The 15,903-nt window shown below is 30.9% G+C and overlaps 1 protein-coding gene across 1 annotated transcript; it reads right to left on the reverse strand.

The window, feature by feature from the left end:
- Nucleotides 1-1,463: 1,463 nt before the first annotated feature.
- LOC108748535 (E3 ubiquitin-protein ligase CHIP) lies at nucleotides 1,464-9,950 on the reverse strand. Its single transcript, XM_018486757.1, has 4 exons — nucleotides 9,634-9,950; nucleotides 7,353-7,551; nucleotides 6,938-7,263; nucleotides 1,464-2,020 (listed from the first exon to the last, which is right to left on the reverse strand). The coding sequence occupies exons 1-4, from the start codon at nucleotides 9,748-9,750 to the stop codon at nucleotides 1,778-1,780; spliced, it is 885 nt and encodes a 294-aa protein (XP_018342259.1). The 5' UTR covers nucleotides 9,751-9,950; the 3' UTR covers nucleotides 1,464-1,777.
- Between the last annotated feature and the right edge of the window lie 5,953 nt (nucleotides 9,951-15,903).

Raw genomic sequence — 15,903 nt, forward strand, 5'->3', positions numbered from 1 at the left:
GAATACACTTATACATGCATTAATGTGATTAACAAAATTTTATAAGATTTACATTAAAACTTTTTACATTAAAATATTTTAGTGCAAAGAGTTATAAAGTTAATGACTACTCAGTTGTGGAGTATTCGCCTAAAACGTACAAATGTTAACGCGGACAATAAATAGAATTTCATTTCTTCGAGTATATTAGTAAAGATAAGCAACAGATAACTGCATTAGCAATTGTTAAGCGACTAATTAAATAATAATAACAGTAGTCCTCAATTAAGCAATGACGAAATCGTCATTGATTAATTAATGATGAAAGATAAATCATATCTTAATATCATATCATTTGTTACAATGCACATTTTATCTTATACTCGCTCGATCTTCCCTAAAAGAAAAAGACTTGGTTAGAAATAGAAAAATGTGTTTTATAATGTATTCTTAGAAATGTTGGTATTATTTATGAATTAAAGATTATTTTTTTATCTTTTAGTGAATGCTACTGTATTTTTTGATTGGTTATCTTCCATTATTTTTCATCCGACATCTGTAAATTCTAATGTTTTAATTTTTAAAATACAGTCGACAATCTCAAATTTAATTTCATTAACATCCATTTTACCAATATAGATTAATTTTAACCTTTTGATTTAAATTACTTTTCATCTTCCAGTTGTAAAAATTAAAAGAAGATAAAGAGTAAATTAAATCAAAATTAAAATTAATCATTGGTAGAAATAAAAGAGTAGATCTAAAAAAAAATATTAAGAGGAGAAAATGTTGCAGCAGTTTATTGTCGTCGTGGCTGCTATAACTGGAGCTACAAAGAGTGATCTATCTATTGCACTTTTGTTAATCATATATTGTCGATGTAGCTTGCGCAATAACAACAATACACCGACGGCGGACGGTAGTAATTATTATTACATATAATTGCGACGATTGCGATATATATATATACAATAATATTGCGTATACATAACTGTACATACACACACGCACACACACACACGCTCGCACACACACACACACACACACACACAACACACACATATCAATATATTGTTGTCAGTTGAATGTTAAAATAAATACCTTGAATGGATTCAGATCTTTCTTCACTAGATATTTGAGAAATTATCGTAAAATAATTGAAATTACTTTCCTCTAGCATGCAATATTATGGTAAAAACGTGAGATTTTGGTGATAAAATAAATAATTTATTATTTATGGTAAAACAGAGAATTACAGATGCTACATAGCGCTTACTATTCTATATTTTCTTTGAGCCACTATGTATTGGAACTTTTACTCAACTCTTGAGCTTTCGTTTAACTCCTTAAAATTTCGATTTCACGTTTTTATTGTACGCAACCATTACGAAAATTTTGTCTTTGTAAATCAGAGATTATTGATCGATAGATAAATTAATAAATTCTATATATGTAATTAATAATAATAATTGTATATATGTAGCACTTATAGAATTATATATATATAACCTGTATGTGTTTACATGATCCTTATCATCGTTAACTATTTATTAATATACTTACAATAGCTACTTTGATAACAATAGCTTCCACGTCTCATATGGCGTGTAAAAATATTTTACGGTAACAAGATACTTAATTCTTTACATGTACAGTCTATTTTACATTTTCTCTTGAGATTTTTCTTTTAGATGTATTCACTTCTAAATCTCTTCAATCAAAACATGTATTTTTTTCTTCTGTCGTTAAAAATCGCCACCACCTTAACTTAAATCTATGGCAGTAAGCTATATCGGCATTAGTAATGCAAGGCCCATTCATTATCCTGCAGGAAGGTATCAACTACTTCTTTCATCGCCAAGTTTGGAATTAGCTGATCTTGTGTCAAACGTACTCGCGTGACCGGATCGAAGTGGCCAATTCGTTGGAGATGTTCCTCGATGTCCTTCCGTTCGTATGTAATTCCACTAGGCGTAATTACTGGTTCCTGCAGGATTTCGAAGCTGATTCTGCCGCACAAGTAATCTGGCACTTCTCTTTTCTACAAAAAAATTTATTTGTATTAATATAGGATTTGTTAGCAAAATAGAAAAAAATTTTCTCTGACTAAAGCCTGAAAAGAACATTGAATAAAAACAAAGAAGAAATATAATTAATTATAAATGAAAAATACAATAAAAAATTATAATGGAAAATGACAAAATAAAATTAAACTTTTATCATATTTTTTAAAGCATTTTTAACATAAAAAAACTTCAATCTTACACTTTTAAGAGAGGTATTAATTCTTTTTATCTGTTTCTGCATTTCTTCTTGAATTCTTGTCAGATATAATCTTGAGTTTCTTGATTTTTAAATTATTTAATTCATTTCATCGAATCTGTTTTGCATATTAATTGCTCTTATTAATAATAAATTTTCTCATTAAAATATTACGTTCTAATTACCATTTTGATTAGCAATTTTTTATCTTAATGGTATATAATTTTGAAGCATTTCTCGCAATAAATCTTTTTAAATGCATGATTACTGAAACATTGTAAATATTTTGTATAATTTTTTTTACAATTGCTGTGAGTGATTTGCGAAACGTATCACTAATAAATATCTTGGTTTTTAAAAATCAAGACATTATAGTTTCTAAATAAAGATAAACTTATAATGACTCAATAATAATAAACAAAAATAAATAACAGAAGGACTAAGAGTCAAATTTTTATATTTAAATTGTTAAAAACATATATCTATTTGTCAGGTCATCCTCAGTGTGGGAAGGAACAGTCCGCCAGCAAAAAGCTAGCGGACTCCTGAAGGAGTGAAGTTCCGCCTGGCATAATGCATGCTGACACGGCAGAAGGAGGTTGGGGCAGTGGGCCGGTGGTCCCAACTCAGCCTCCTAACATCAACGGGACGGAACGAAGTGAGTGGATGTCCCCTACTCCCCTCGTCGGGTGATTGTTGTCAGCCAGGAACCGCAAAGTTCCCGACGAGATAGAGCCGACGCGAGGTCAACGGGTCTCGGGGGTCTCCGAAAGTATACTGTACGCGTTTTTGGAGACCTCCGATCAGGAACAGACACCCGAAGGGGTTTTATATATATATATATAGTGAGTGCAAACCCCACATAACCTCAGGCTCTTCTCCGAGCTCCGGGGTATGCGTTAGGCATTTCCTTTCTGTCATAAAAAAAAAGGTTATCTTCAGTGTACATGTCGATAAATTTAATAAAAATCATAAAACGATTAAATACAATTTCTGTAAATTATAGTTACGCAAAGTAGTGGATTTATTTCTTCGTATCTATTTTCAGTCGCAACAATGCAATGCTTTCAGTCTTGTCATCTTCGTAGTTGCAGTCTTCTATTATATCGGTCGCAATTTGTCCGTAATAATAATAAAATTAGTTGAACATGTAGAATCATTCCGTAAAATTGTGCAAGCACACATTCTCAATGTGAAGATTTAGCCAGAATAATCCAGTGATTGAAACAATACATCAAATTAATTTAATAGAGGCAAATGCGATTAGAGTTAAGAAAATTGAAAACAGTAATTTCTAACGGAACTGTTTTTAATTTTCTTAACTCTTATCACATTTGCCTCTGTTAAATTAATTTGACGTATTGTTTCAATCACTGAATTATTCTGGCTAAACCTTCACATTGAGAATGTGTGTTTGCACAATTTTACAGAATGACTCTACATGTTCAATTAATTTTATTATCATTACAGACAAATTGCAACTGATGTAATAGAAGAATGTAACTACGAAGATGACAAGACTGAAAGCATTATTGCATTGTTGCGACTGAAAATAGATACGAAGAAATAGGTCTACTTTGCGTAACTATAATTTGCAGAAATTGTATTTAATCGTTTTATGATTTTTATTAAATTTGCATTAATCGATGTATACACTGAGTATGACCTGATGTATGACCTGATAAATAGGTCAAAACGTATGTGTTTTTAAGAATTTAAATATACGACAAATTTGGCTCTTAGCCTTTCTGTTATTCATTTTTGTTTATTACAGTTTCTATTTTTAATCCTTAGTACACACCTTAGTTTTTGCCCTCCTTACTATATACAATCTTTCGTATATATCCTGGATTAATTCTCATCACTTTTACAAGTGTGTAAAAATTATTAAGCAATTTTTACGTATATTTTGACATCTTTAGAAAGTATTTATAAAGTTGTATATTTATTGGGTGTGTGAATATGACTCCGCCTTTTTTTGTGAAAATAAAATATATTTGCTTGTTTAGAAAATGAAATAATTATTTATTCAAAGTATGCTCCATCTGCAGCTATAACCTTCGCCCATCTTTCAGGCAATTTACGGATTCCTTGCATGAAGAAGTCCTGGTCTTTTGAGGCAATCCAATTATCAAGCCAAATTTTGATGCTTTCGTAAGAAGTAAATCGCTCTCCTGTAAGATCTGACTGCATCGTCCGGAATAAGTAGTAATCTGAAGGAGCTATGTCTGGCGAATATAGCGGGTGGGGTAGCACTTCCCAGTCCTGTCCATTTAAATATGTTTTCACGACTTTTGCAGTATGCGGTCTGGCGTTGTCATGTTGAAAAATTAATTTGCTATGCCTATTCACCCATTCTGGTCGTTTTTCTTCTATAGCTACCTTCAAACATTAGTTGTTGTCGGTAAACATCGCCAGTGATAGTATCAGACGGTTTCAGCAACTCATAGTGCATAACACCTTTCTGATCCCACCAAATACAGAGCATAACCTTGGTACAATGAATATTTTTCTTTGGCTGTAATGGGCCGGCTTCACCTGACTTCACCCAGGCTTTTTTGCGTTTTGGATTCTCATAATATATCCATTTTTCATCTCCAGTAATTATTCGATGCAAAAAACCTTTTCTTTCTTGTCTTTGAAGCAGCATTTCGCAGCATTTCACAAATGGTTTTTCGACGTTCGATGTCTCTGTCTTTTAATTCATGTGGAACCCAGTTACTAGCTTTTTGAACCATTCCTATTGCTCGCAAACGTTTTGCAACAGTTGATCGATCGACATTTAATGTTGCTGCCAATTCTGATTGTGTTTGACAACAATCTTCAGCCAATGATTCTTCCAATTCAGCGTCTTCAAATTTTTTAGGTGGTTTTCCATGTTCTTCAAAATCATCGTTTTTAAACCGTCGAAACCATTTTTTGCAAGTTGTATTTGATGGAGCATGCTCACCGTAAATATCCACAAGCAAATGATAAGTTTCCGCTGCACTTTTCCTTGTGCAATAAAACTTTCCGCAAATAATGTTTATTTGGAATAAAACCCGACATTTTCAATGCGATAAAAATACTTGTTGTTTACGCTTCAATCGTATGTCACACACTGCGTTTGACAGCTGACACAAAGTACTATCGAATACAAGTATTGACATTTTAATGTACACGCGTAAGCAGTGACACTAGCGAACCTATTAGAAAGGGCGAAGTCATATTCACACACCCAATATAATGAATTATCATATTGTGGCAATATTGTAACATATACATAATTGTTGTATTGTATATAATATTGTAGCAGGACATGAATAACCCAAAGATGTATATTAAGGATTAACTAATCCATGCTAATGACTTTTACGTTTATGTTAACTCTTTACGTTTTTACGAAAAACGCTTTTTGCTCTTTGTAAAATCGAAAAATTATAAAAAATATTTACAATGCTTTCTTAAATAACTAAAAAAAATTTATTTAATAATTTTTAAAGAAATAAAGTTTAGAATTAGTATTACAGTAATTTAATTTTATCTTAAGTAATAAATTTCTTATTTCTCTAACTTTTCCTGATTTTTTTTTATCACAAATATACTATAATAGAATTAATATTACAGAATTGCATTATTGTGCTAATACATATTGCATCAGAATTTTATAGCCTTGGTCATAAGTATAAAGCATTTTCAATTTATTGTATTTTTTCAAAAAAGGTAATAAAAGTCAAAGAAAAATTAATAAAATATTAGAATATTTTATTAAAAAAAAAAGGAAACCAAAATTGCCAATTAAGAGCTAACGCTGTTAATGGTATGCAAAAGAAATCTTTATTAATATTTAACAAACATGCATATGTACGTTAAAATTTTGTGACTGTGTCGGTTGAGAGTTAGAGCAATGACTCAACTGACACAGTCACGAAATTTTATTTCGCTTTAATATAATTTTCATTTGACACAGTAGCATTAAAATCTCTCCGTATCATTTTTATTTTTAGATTAACATAAGATAGTATCCTACTGACAATACATCGGTTGAAGGCATTAATTGTATAATGACTGGCGTTTATACATTGATTTATCTAACAATTGACCACTGTTATAATACACCTTAATTATGGACTTTTTTCTGTTCACAACTCTGGCTTCTGCAATAATTAGATAATCATTATGCAAGATATCATGCGCCGTTTACATGTAACTATAGGGAATTCGCATTTGTTATATTTATGTATTAGTAATAGCTTGTATTTTTGTATTTACATTGATAAGGATCGAAAACGTTGGTCGCACGTTTGTTAAATATTAATAAAGATTTCTTTGCGTATCGTTAACAGCGTTGGCTCTTAATTGACAATTTTGGTTTCCTTTTTTTATATTAGATTTATCATTCAGAACCGTATTTATCATTATAAATATTTTATTAATTTTCCTTTGGCTCTTATTATCACCTTTTTAAAATATTAGAATATTTTATTAATGCTATAAATTTAATCACAATTTTATACATATAAATAAAATTTTTATTCTCAATAAAATTGTTTGTAATTTTTTTATTTTTATTAAATTATTTATTTTTTTATATATGTATTTGTGTCCATTTATAGAGATGCTCTATATTTAATAACCAAGATTGTATTAATAAGATATAATAATAAAACCGTGGAATATGAAAGCAAAAAATTGTTCTAAAAACAGAGATACGAACCCTCCTTCTCTCATCTATTTTGGCGAAGAGATCATTAAGTCTCGATATACAGGTATCTCTCTTCTCCTCGATCTCTTCTTTTCTTCTAGCGAATTCTGCTGAGTTTGTTTCAACATTAGAATCCTTTGACGTTTCTTGTTCTTGCAGAGTTGTCAAATTACGCTTTGCATCATCTATGATCAGCTGATTCAGATAAGTTTGCAATTCGATATCTTGGGAAATTCTTTGTTCCTCCCTTACTTGGAATCGACGTTTCTTGGCTTGGCGCAATACAATGGTGATATCATCACCATAGTTCAGTTTCTGTTCTTTCGCCAAGTCTACAGCTATGTTATTTGAAATAAGTATAATCCTGTATTATAAATCTACTTTACAATTGAAAAAAAGGGAATATAATTTGTCTTGTTGTATTTACCTCTTTGCAGATATTTGACAGCTTCATCAAAAAGCTCCAATTCTAATAGGGCGAGTCCTAGGAAGAAATGACCCTTCATCAAACAAGGATCTATATCCAACGCCCATCTGCAATCCTTGCATACAGATTCCCATCGTTTCAGTTTCAAGTGACACAATGCTCGATTTGTGTAATATAATGCCTGGCCTGGATTCTTCATCTCAAATAAAGTAAAAAAAAAAATATTAATACAAATAAGGGAAGATAAGCTATATTTGGTCAAAGCAGATTAACTCTTGGTGCTTAATAATATTTTTGCATGATTTTTGCAATTTCTACGTAATCAGAAAAATATTAATAATAAATAAAAAGAGGATTGTTCCCACAGAAATAAAATCATTCTTTTTTCATTTATATGTATGATATTGTTTCGTTTAGAGCATGGTGGAATTAGACCATGATTCAGAAAAGTTATTTTATAAGTTACTTTTTAGGTTACTTACATGTGTTTGATATAAAAATTCTGTACAAAAGTAATACAAAATTAGAGTGAATGATAACATATATAATATAAAAAATAAAGTATCCTTATAGTTATTATACTCAATTTCTATGATAAAAAGTAACTTATAAATAATTTGTAAAATAACCTTCTTATCTCTAGTTTTTATCCTATTTTTGTACTCAAACTAGAGGTAAAAATTACCTTGTAAAAAATTGGATTTAAATTAAAAATTCAGTAAAAATAAATTTTTTTACTTGAATATGTATTTTCCTTAGATATTTGACATTTGATAGAATTCATGAATTTGTGCATTTATCAAAAAGATTTCTGTTTACAGATAGCTGTAAATAGCGTAAACAATCAAAATATAGTACAGCTACTATGGCTAAAGTTACGTTTGGTTTTAGCGTTTTTAGCATTTCTATCTTTGTTTTACATCTATAATGAACAATAGAAACAGAATGATAATAAGCCCATTCTTTTTAGCTGAAAACAAACTTCTTCCATGGTATGTATATATCTCTTTTCTCTGTTTTTTTTTCTGAGGAGAAAAAAAGAAAAATAAACCATGTCAAAAGTTCAGCAAAAAAAGAACAAGCTTCATAAGTATTTAAAGTGCTTGAGCGACCAAACTGAATATAGTTTAAAGTGACGTTGGCCATTAGATATATAATACAATACTTATACAATTTCGAAAAGATATCTGCATTAGCAGTTTTGCAATTGTGTAAAATTTTTTAACATGACCGGTTTACATTTAGATTTAGTGATGCGCTAAAGTCACGACCAATTAATATTAAAGAATTTTATAACAGTTGCAAAACTACTTTCTCTACTGAATACAGTCATTAACAATCCATTAAGTATCATAACAATATAAAGACTCGTTATTTAAAATTATAAAAATAAAAGATATTAAATAATATTAAATATTATATATTAAATAATAGTAAATAACGCGCGCGCGCGCGCGTGTGTATGTGTGTGTGTATAAAGCGTTTTATACGATATTAAGAAAAATTACTTGGTCCTTTTGATTTAAAGTAAAAAAAATTGATTTTTTTTCATCTTTAGTTTAAATGATCGAATTTAAGGGGATCCTAAAGTGAAGCCCGAACTCCGAGATCGCTGTTTTATCGATAAAATGCGACACATCAATGTATCTTTATATACTACTACATGAATATCGCACTTACACATACGTAAAAAAAATTAACTCACTAACTATAATCTTTCGTATTAAGTATCTAAACTTAATTCTAAGTACTCAACATTAGTTGTTCATATAATTTCTAATCCAAACCAATATATAATTGTTTTATACGTACGAAGTATAAAACTCGTATATAAAGCAAATATTATTACGAGTCGACATTAAAAGTAACAAAATTGTAATTTTCTACCTTTTTTTCGTTTTTGGCATTAAGTTGATCGGTTTGGACTACATTATTGTATATATTTTAATTATGGAGAAGGGTTTTTTAATCTGTAAAGGCAGTTAGAAAAATATTTGTTTGAAAAAATTGATAAAACAGATTCACTTTTTAGAATCCCCTTAAATCGCCCTCGCTTTCGCCAAATTCTAGTTTGAATGCCAGGCGCTAGAGGCACCGTCGTGGCTCCTGCTCGTTATCGCTGGCACGCTGCGTGATTCGTGATTCAAAACAAAAAATATTTTGCTGCAATACAACTGTAGCGAGAGCGAGTAGGCGCACAAAGGTGCGCGACACAATTCAAAGTCATGATTCATGTGATCGTGCGACATTGAGCGTGCATCAGAAATATCGTTATACTTACGATCGCCTTTGTGTAGCAACTGGCTGCGTCTTCGTATTTGTGCAGATCGAAAAGACGGTTCCCCTGTTCCTTTAATTCCTTATCGGACAGGTTTGCCGTCGAATACATTTTACTCATGATGGCAGCTCGTGATCACGTTGCATGCACGAAAATCTATTAATCTTTTATGTTTTTCTTTTACAATTAAAAACGCACAAGTGCGAAAATGACTGCAATACCCTTTGTCTAACCTCAAACGGACACTCAATATTTCATCTTTATTCCGTCCACACACAACCTTCGTTTGACGCGACTCTATACAAAAAGTAGAATCTACAATTCGATACCACTACCATCTTGAGAAATATTTAGAAACACAAAAAGGAGAGGAATCTGCCTTATTAACGGTAGACATGGGTTCATTTTTGCAAAATTCGTTTTTACCTACGACGTCGATAGATTTTGGGGATCCTATAACGAAATCGACCTCCGATGGTTGAGAGCCTTCACTTACGTGGAACTAAAAAGGTCGAAATAGTAATTTATTAATTTATCGAATAGTAATTTATTAATTATATAGAGAGAAACCTGAGAGATACATGCCGGCCCAAAACTTGTAACCGCAAAATGCTGCCGCGCACTACTGCTTCCTGACAAAGTGGATGTAACCTATATAGATTCTGAGGGTAATACGTCCACTTTTCAACTCCAGATGAAAAATCGATACTTGGTTCATATAATCGTGCTACATTCATAAATTGTGCATCAGAAATATTCATCTCTGCACTTTTACATGCGCGTGATATTTATTTCGCTTAAAAGTATTAACATTAAGGTTATATTATATTTTTACAAATGTGTTAATATTTATATTTTAAATAAGCTATATATATATATGAATTAAGTTGTATTTCAAGCATTTTATTTTTATTAAACATTTTTATAGTTTATTTACTTTTTATTTGTTATTATTTTCTTATTACAATACTAATAAAATTTGAAAAATATATAATGATAAAATTAATCTAAATAACTTTTGTATATAAGTACTTTAAGTATTTAAAATGCAATTATATTAAGTGTCATTACGACGCAAGGATTAGGTGTTTTGTAAATAAACGAATAATATATATTTTGTTAACAATAAAATAGATTAAAAGAAGAGTTGATAAGCTAAACTGATTAATTATGTATGTTTGTAATTATAAACTTTTATAAACAAAAATTTAAACAATGTCAAAGTTTCAACTCAAAATAATTTGTTTATTTACAGAACAATATAACCAATCTCTGCATCGCAGTGATACTTTACATAAATTATCTTGAATATTTAAAGTAGTGATTGTATAAAAAAGTTGAGATTTTCGTAATTATTTTATAATATACGAGTATCATTTCCATACATCCTTATTAGAAGACAGATAAAAAGAATACTATTTCTTATTGTGAAATTATTTTTTATACACGTTCTAAACCATCGCTAAAGTTGTTTTATATTTTTTATGTTTCATATATACGTATATCTATAGATGTATAATAAAATGTAATTAAATTTATTTTCAGTTAAGTTTCCAAATTGGTTTCAAACAAGTAGATATTTCTCTTCTTCGCTTATTATATTATGTAGTATATTTATATAATACAATATAAAGACTAATCGAAAACAAACTGCAGTAATAAAAAAAAGAATTGAATCTTATATGAAAATTGATATCTAAATATATGGGCTTTATTATATATTTATTTATAATGCGCCAGAACATTGCGTAGGTGAATAAATAGCTGTTCATCGAGTATTAGAACAATTTTGTTAGAATACGCAGCATGGCTGATCGTGGACTGATTGCGCGGACTAAGATCTGCGCTTCTTATACATTTTTTGAACATTTAAGACTGATGGAGTTCAAGTCCTTGTAGTGTCAATTTTTTTACTATTAACTTAATTTTTATTAATTAATTTTTGTTATTCTTTTAAGCGATAATACTGAAAATAATATTCACGAATGTTCCAATGGAGATAGCGGTCGACTGTGTTAATGAACAATGGGATTTCATTTCCAGGGATTGCCCTCTTTCTAGAGAGGAGTTTTTGGGAGCGATAAAGTTCATTCTCGATTCCATATTTTTTTCATTTAACAATGTAATTTATAAGCAAAGCTTCGGCACTCCCATGGGCTCTCCTTTATCACCTGTAATAGCGGACTTGGTGATGAGGAGACTTGAGACAGTGTCCTTGATGTCGTTGGACTTAGATGTAATATTTTATTTTAGATACGTGGATGACATTTGTACTGCGATTGTTTCCTCGAAAATTGACTTGTTATTAGAACAATTTAACTTATTCCATCCGCGTTTGCAATTTACTTCAGAAGTGGGGGGAGATGAAATTAATTTTCTGGATGTTACTATATCTATTAATGGGAACAGGTTTGATTTTGATTGGTACTGTAAGCCGACCTTTTCAGACAGGTTTTTGAATTTCAATTCTAACCATCCCATGGCACAAAAGAGAGAGATGATTCTTTCGCTGGTTGACAGAACATTTTTATTATCAGACTTTAGGTTTCATACACAGAATTTGACTTTATATTTTATCATTTTATTAGACAATGACTATCCACTGATCTTCATTTTTGACACAGTCAATCAACGTATAAAAAATTTAATTAGGAATAGACACATAACACATAGAGGTTTGGCTGACAATGTCGGGACGAATGAATCTGTTTCTTGGCTTACGGTACCATTTATCCCTTTCCACACGGAAAAGTTCAAACGTTTCAATAAAAACGACATCAGGGTATCTTTTCGTAATCCCAATAAATTGAATAAATACATCAAAGTACAAAAAGATATTTGTCCACATACATCGAAGAGCAACGTGGTCTACAAGATTTCGTGTAATAATTGTGATGCGTCATACGTGGGACAGACGAGCAGAAAATTGAAAACCAGGATTGCTGAACATCAATTAGATACAACACTTCTGGCCGTTCTGTCATATGGTAACTGAGCATAGGAGACAGCTTGATCACGAATTCCAATGGGATGAAGTCGTAATTTTAGACGAAGAGCCTTGCTATCGGAGACGTTTGGTTTCCGAGATGCTTAATATATCAGAAAGCAGAAGAATGGTCTCAATTTACAAACTGACACCGATGGCCTCCACAAGGCTTATATTCCCATCATAAATAAAGTTTGACTTTCTGATACTAACAGTCCGTCTCCTCTTTCAGTCTGTGATGGTCCGCACTACTGAATGTACATAATAATCGACACGTAATGTCTGTCTTACACATCTGCGTTCCCCCTTTCTGTATATATTTCAAAAGTTTTTTATTCCTTTTTGAACACGCTCGTTTGAATTTTTTACACATGATTTTTGGTGAGTTTATTATATTTTTTAAATTATTTTTTTTAAATTATTTTTTATTAGATTTCCGGTATGTTAATTTATTTACGCGAAGATTTTTTTGTGGTACGTTTTTTTTAATTTATCTTTTTATCAACTAAACTTTGCCAAGATATTTTTAATACATTTGACGGTTCAATCGTACGGAAATAATGTTGAACTCGACATCAAGACTCGCCCGAACTGTGAATGTTCTGAATATGCGATCATTTGCGATAATTGATTTTATTCTGTGATTTTTTCGTTATGTTAATGTCTGAAGAGGGTTCAATTCGGTAGCCGAAACTTGTAACTTGTAATTATTTTCTTAATTTTGATTCTAATTTTTGCGTTATGTAATTTTACCTCTGTTAATTGTAATATATTCTTTTGTCAATTTCAAAGAAATGTGTTGACTCTTACTTTGCCCGTTACTTATTATTATTAGGTGTAGTAAAAAGTCATCGCGTATTTTTAAAAGACATCTATCAGTAAAAACCGCAATTACTGTCTTACCAACAATATAAATATATCTTAATAGAGTAAAGTTTCAACTTTAAAAATCTCTTTTTTCAATATACGATACGACAATTTTTAATGGAGTAATGAGCAATTAAAGTCAAAATAATTCTTTTATTTAATCCGCGATAACTCAGTAATCAAAAGTCGTAGGAATATTTAAAAAAAACGATTTTGTAGGGAAAGTATCAAGCTTTCACGATATGTAATCGAAAATTTTCTCAAATTCGTTTTGAACACGTTACAAATCCACAAAGTGAGAAGAAAATTTTTCGTCTTTTTCAGCTCGTAGTTTTTGGTATGTAAAAATTATCAAACTCATATAAACTTAAAAAATGTGATAAGCTTTTAAAAGTAGAGATTTCAAGCTTTAAAACCCCTTTTTTTAAATTTGAATTTCATTCATTATTGACGAAGATATTGTATATACAACTTTGAGCTAAAAAGTACGCGATGACTTTTTACTACACCTAATATTTGTTTTAAAGAGAAAGATGTAAAATTTTTAACATTGTTTATTATAACTAGTCATTACTAATCTATCATTAACGCATCACTCCAATAAGGCTGCGTAGTAATCGCCATTGATCGTTTGTTTCGGCGGAAGGTAATCGATATGAATTATACCGCGTGCATCCCAAAAAACTGTAGCCATCACCTTTCCGACCGACTTCACGGTTTTCGCCTTCTTCGAAGCTGGTTCACCCGGTGAAGTCTACTGTTCCTTCGTTTCGGATGTGAAGTAATGGATCCACGTTTCGTCCATAGTAATGAATCGACAGAAATTCATCTGAATTATGTTGAAATATCTTCAAACATTGTTTTGAAATCGTCACACGGTCGCGCTTATGGTCCACAGTGAGCAAACGCGGCACCCATTTTGCCGATAGCTCTTTCATATTCAATTGTTAGTGCAAATTGAAATCACTGTGCCATGTGATATGCCTGTGGCCTCAACAAGCTCGAGCACTTTCGTCGATCGGTCAAAACAATATTATGGATTTTATCGATGATTTCTGGCGTAGCAACCTCAATTGAACGTCCCGAACATGGTGCATCATATGTAGATGTACGACCACGGTTAAATTTATTTACCCAATTGTATAGTCGAAATGCTCTGATGCAGATGTGCTATGAACATTATCCACTCGGCTTTGATTTCTTTCGGCGTTATACTTTTTATATGTTTGATCACTGCACGAAACTCGTTTTTTTCCATTTTACAAACAATACAAAGGTTGTTCGCTTTAATCGTCTACAGAAATGAAACCATGCGATGAATTCCGCTCAAAATTTGACAGTAATCAGCTGAAAGATGCTGCTTGTCAAAAAGAAATGTGACACTGCGAGTGCCCTCTGACAGATTTTCTAAGAATATGACTTATTGACTTGTCCTCGTACAATTTGCATCAGTCTTTATTACTTACAAAATCATCTATTAAACATAATAAATGATTGAAAAGAGTGAAAGTTGAGTCGGTAGTATGCTTCAGTATAACTTAACCTATCAGCAACATAACTTACGAACAGGAATGCTGTTTTATAAAACAGAAATACATGAAATCTATTTACCTATAAATATGTACAGGGATTCTCCTCAAAAGAAGGAGACTACATTTCAAGCCAATCATGTAAAGAAGTGTGCTGACAGGATCGTATATTGACGCTATGCGACAATCCATTGACACCGAGTGAACGAAAATAGACTGATCATCAGTACGATATATTTCAAAAAAGTACTGACGTATTAAATTGCCTGAATTGTACTAAAAAAGTAGAAAGTCAATTGTATTGAAAAGGACATCTCTGAGTGTGCATTGAAGGAGCCAGGCAAAGTAATAATAGAACTGGCTTTTTCATAGCTCTCAATACCGACTCTTTCATAACATTGTATGTAAAAAAATCTAATCACAGAATATATAATAAATCAAAATAAATAAAGAATTTGTAATTACATTCTTAGTTATATTAATGTATATAGTATTCCATAAAAAAAATACTCTTCCTAAAAGCTAATCGTAAATAAATGAAAAAGACTTGGAAATTAAACTAAAAAAACGTACTTTTTGCAACAACAATTTCGCATCTCTAATTACGGCAACGCCATTTTTACGATGACTATCAAATGTATATGGACGACGTAATTTTAGAACCATTATCAAATGAAAATATTTTTATATTTTTGAAAACATTCATTTAGTTGAAATATAACATGATTCTTTCAAAACATGTCTCCTTCATGCCCACTCTCCTCTATGTACCCTCGCGAATAAATGTCTATTTCGAAACCTTTAGTGTACAAGTGGAGTTATTGCATTGTAATTGTCATATTAATAACAGTTTGAAATCAAATTAAATTTTATGTCCAATTACATTTTATT

The sequence above is a fragment of the Trachymyrmex septentrionalis genome, unplaced genomic scaffold (assembly GCF_001594115.1).
Source record: "Trachymyrmex septentrionalis isolate Tsep2-gDNA-1 unplaced genomic scaffold, Tsep1.0 scaffold23, whole genome shotgun sequence".
Taxonomy (NCBI): domain Eukaryota; kingdom Metazoa; phylum Arthropoda; class Insecta; order Hymenoptera; family Formicidae; genus Trachymyrmex; species Trachymyrmex septentrionalis.

Excerpts from the sequence above, each read along its gene's own strand:
- LOC108748535 (XM_018486757.1), bottom strand. The coding sequence starts at position 9,750 with ATGAGTAAAATGTATTCGACGGCAAACCTGTCCGATAAGGAATTAAAG. Across the intron at positions 7,264-7,352 it reads TGTCAAATATCTGCAAAGAG|CTGTAGACTTGGCGAAAGAA; the intron begins GTAAATACAACA and ends CAAATAACATAG. Across the intron at positions 2,021-6,937 it reads AAATAGATGAGAGAAGGAGG|AAAAGAGAAGTGCCAGATTA; the intron begins GTTCGTATCTCT and ends ATTTTTTTGTAG.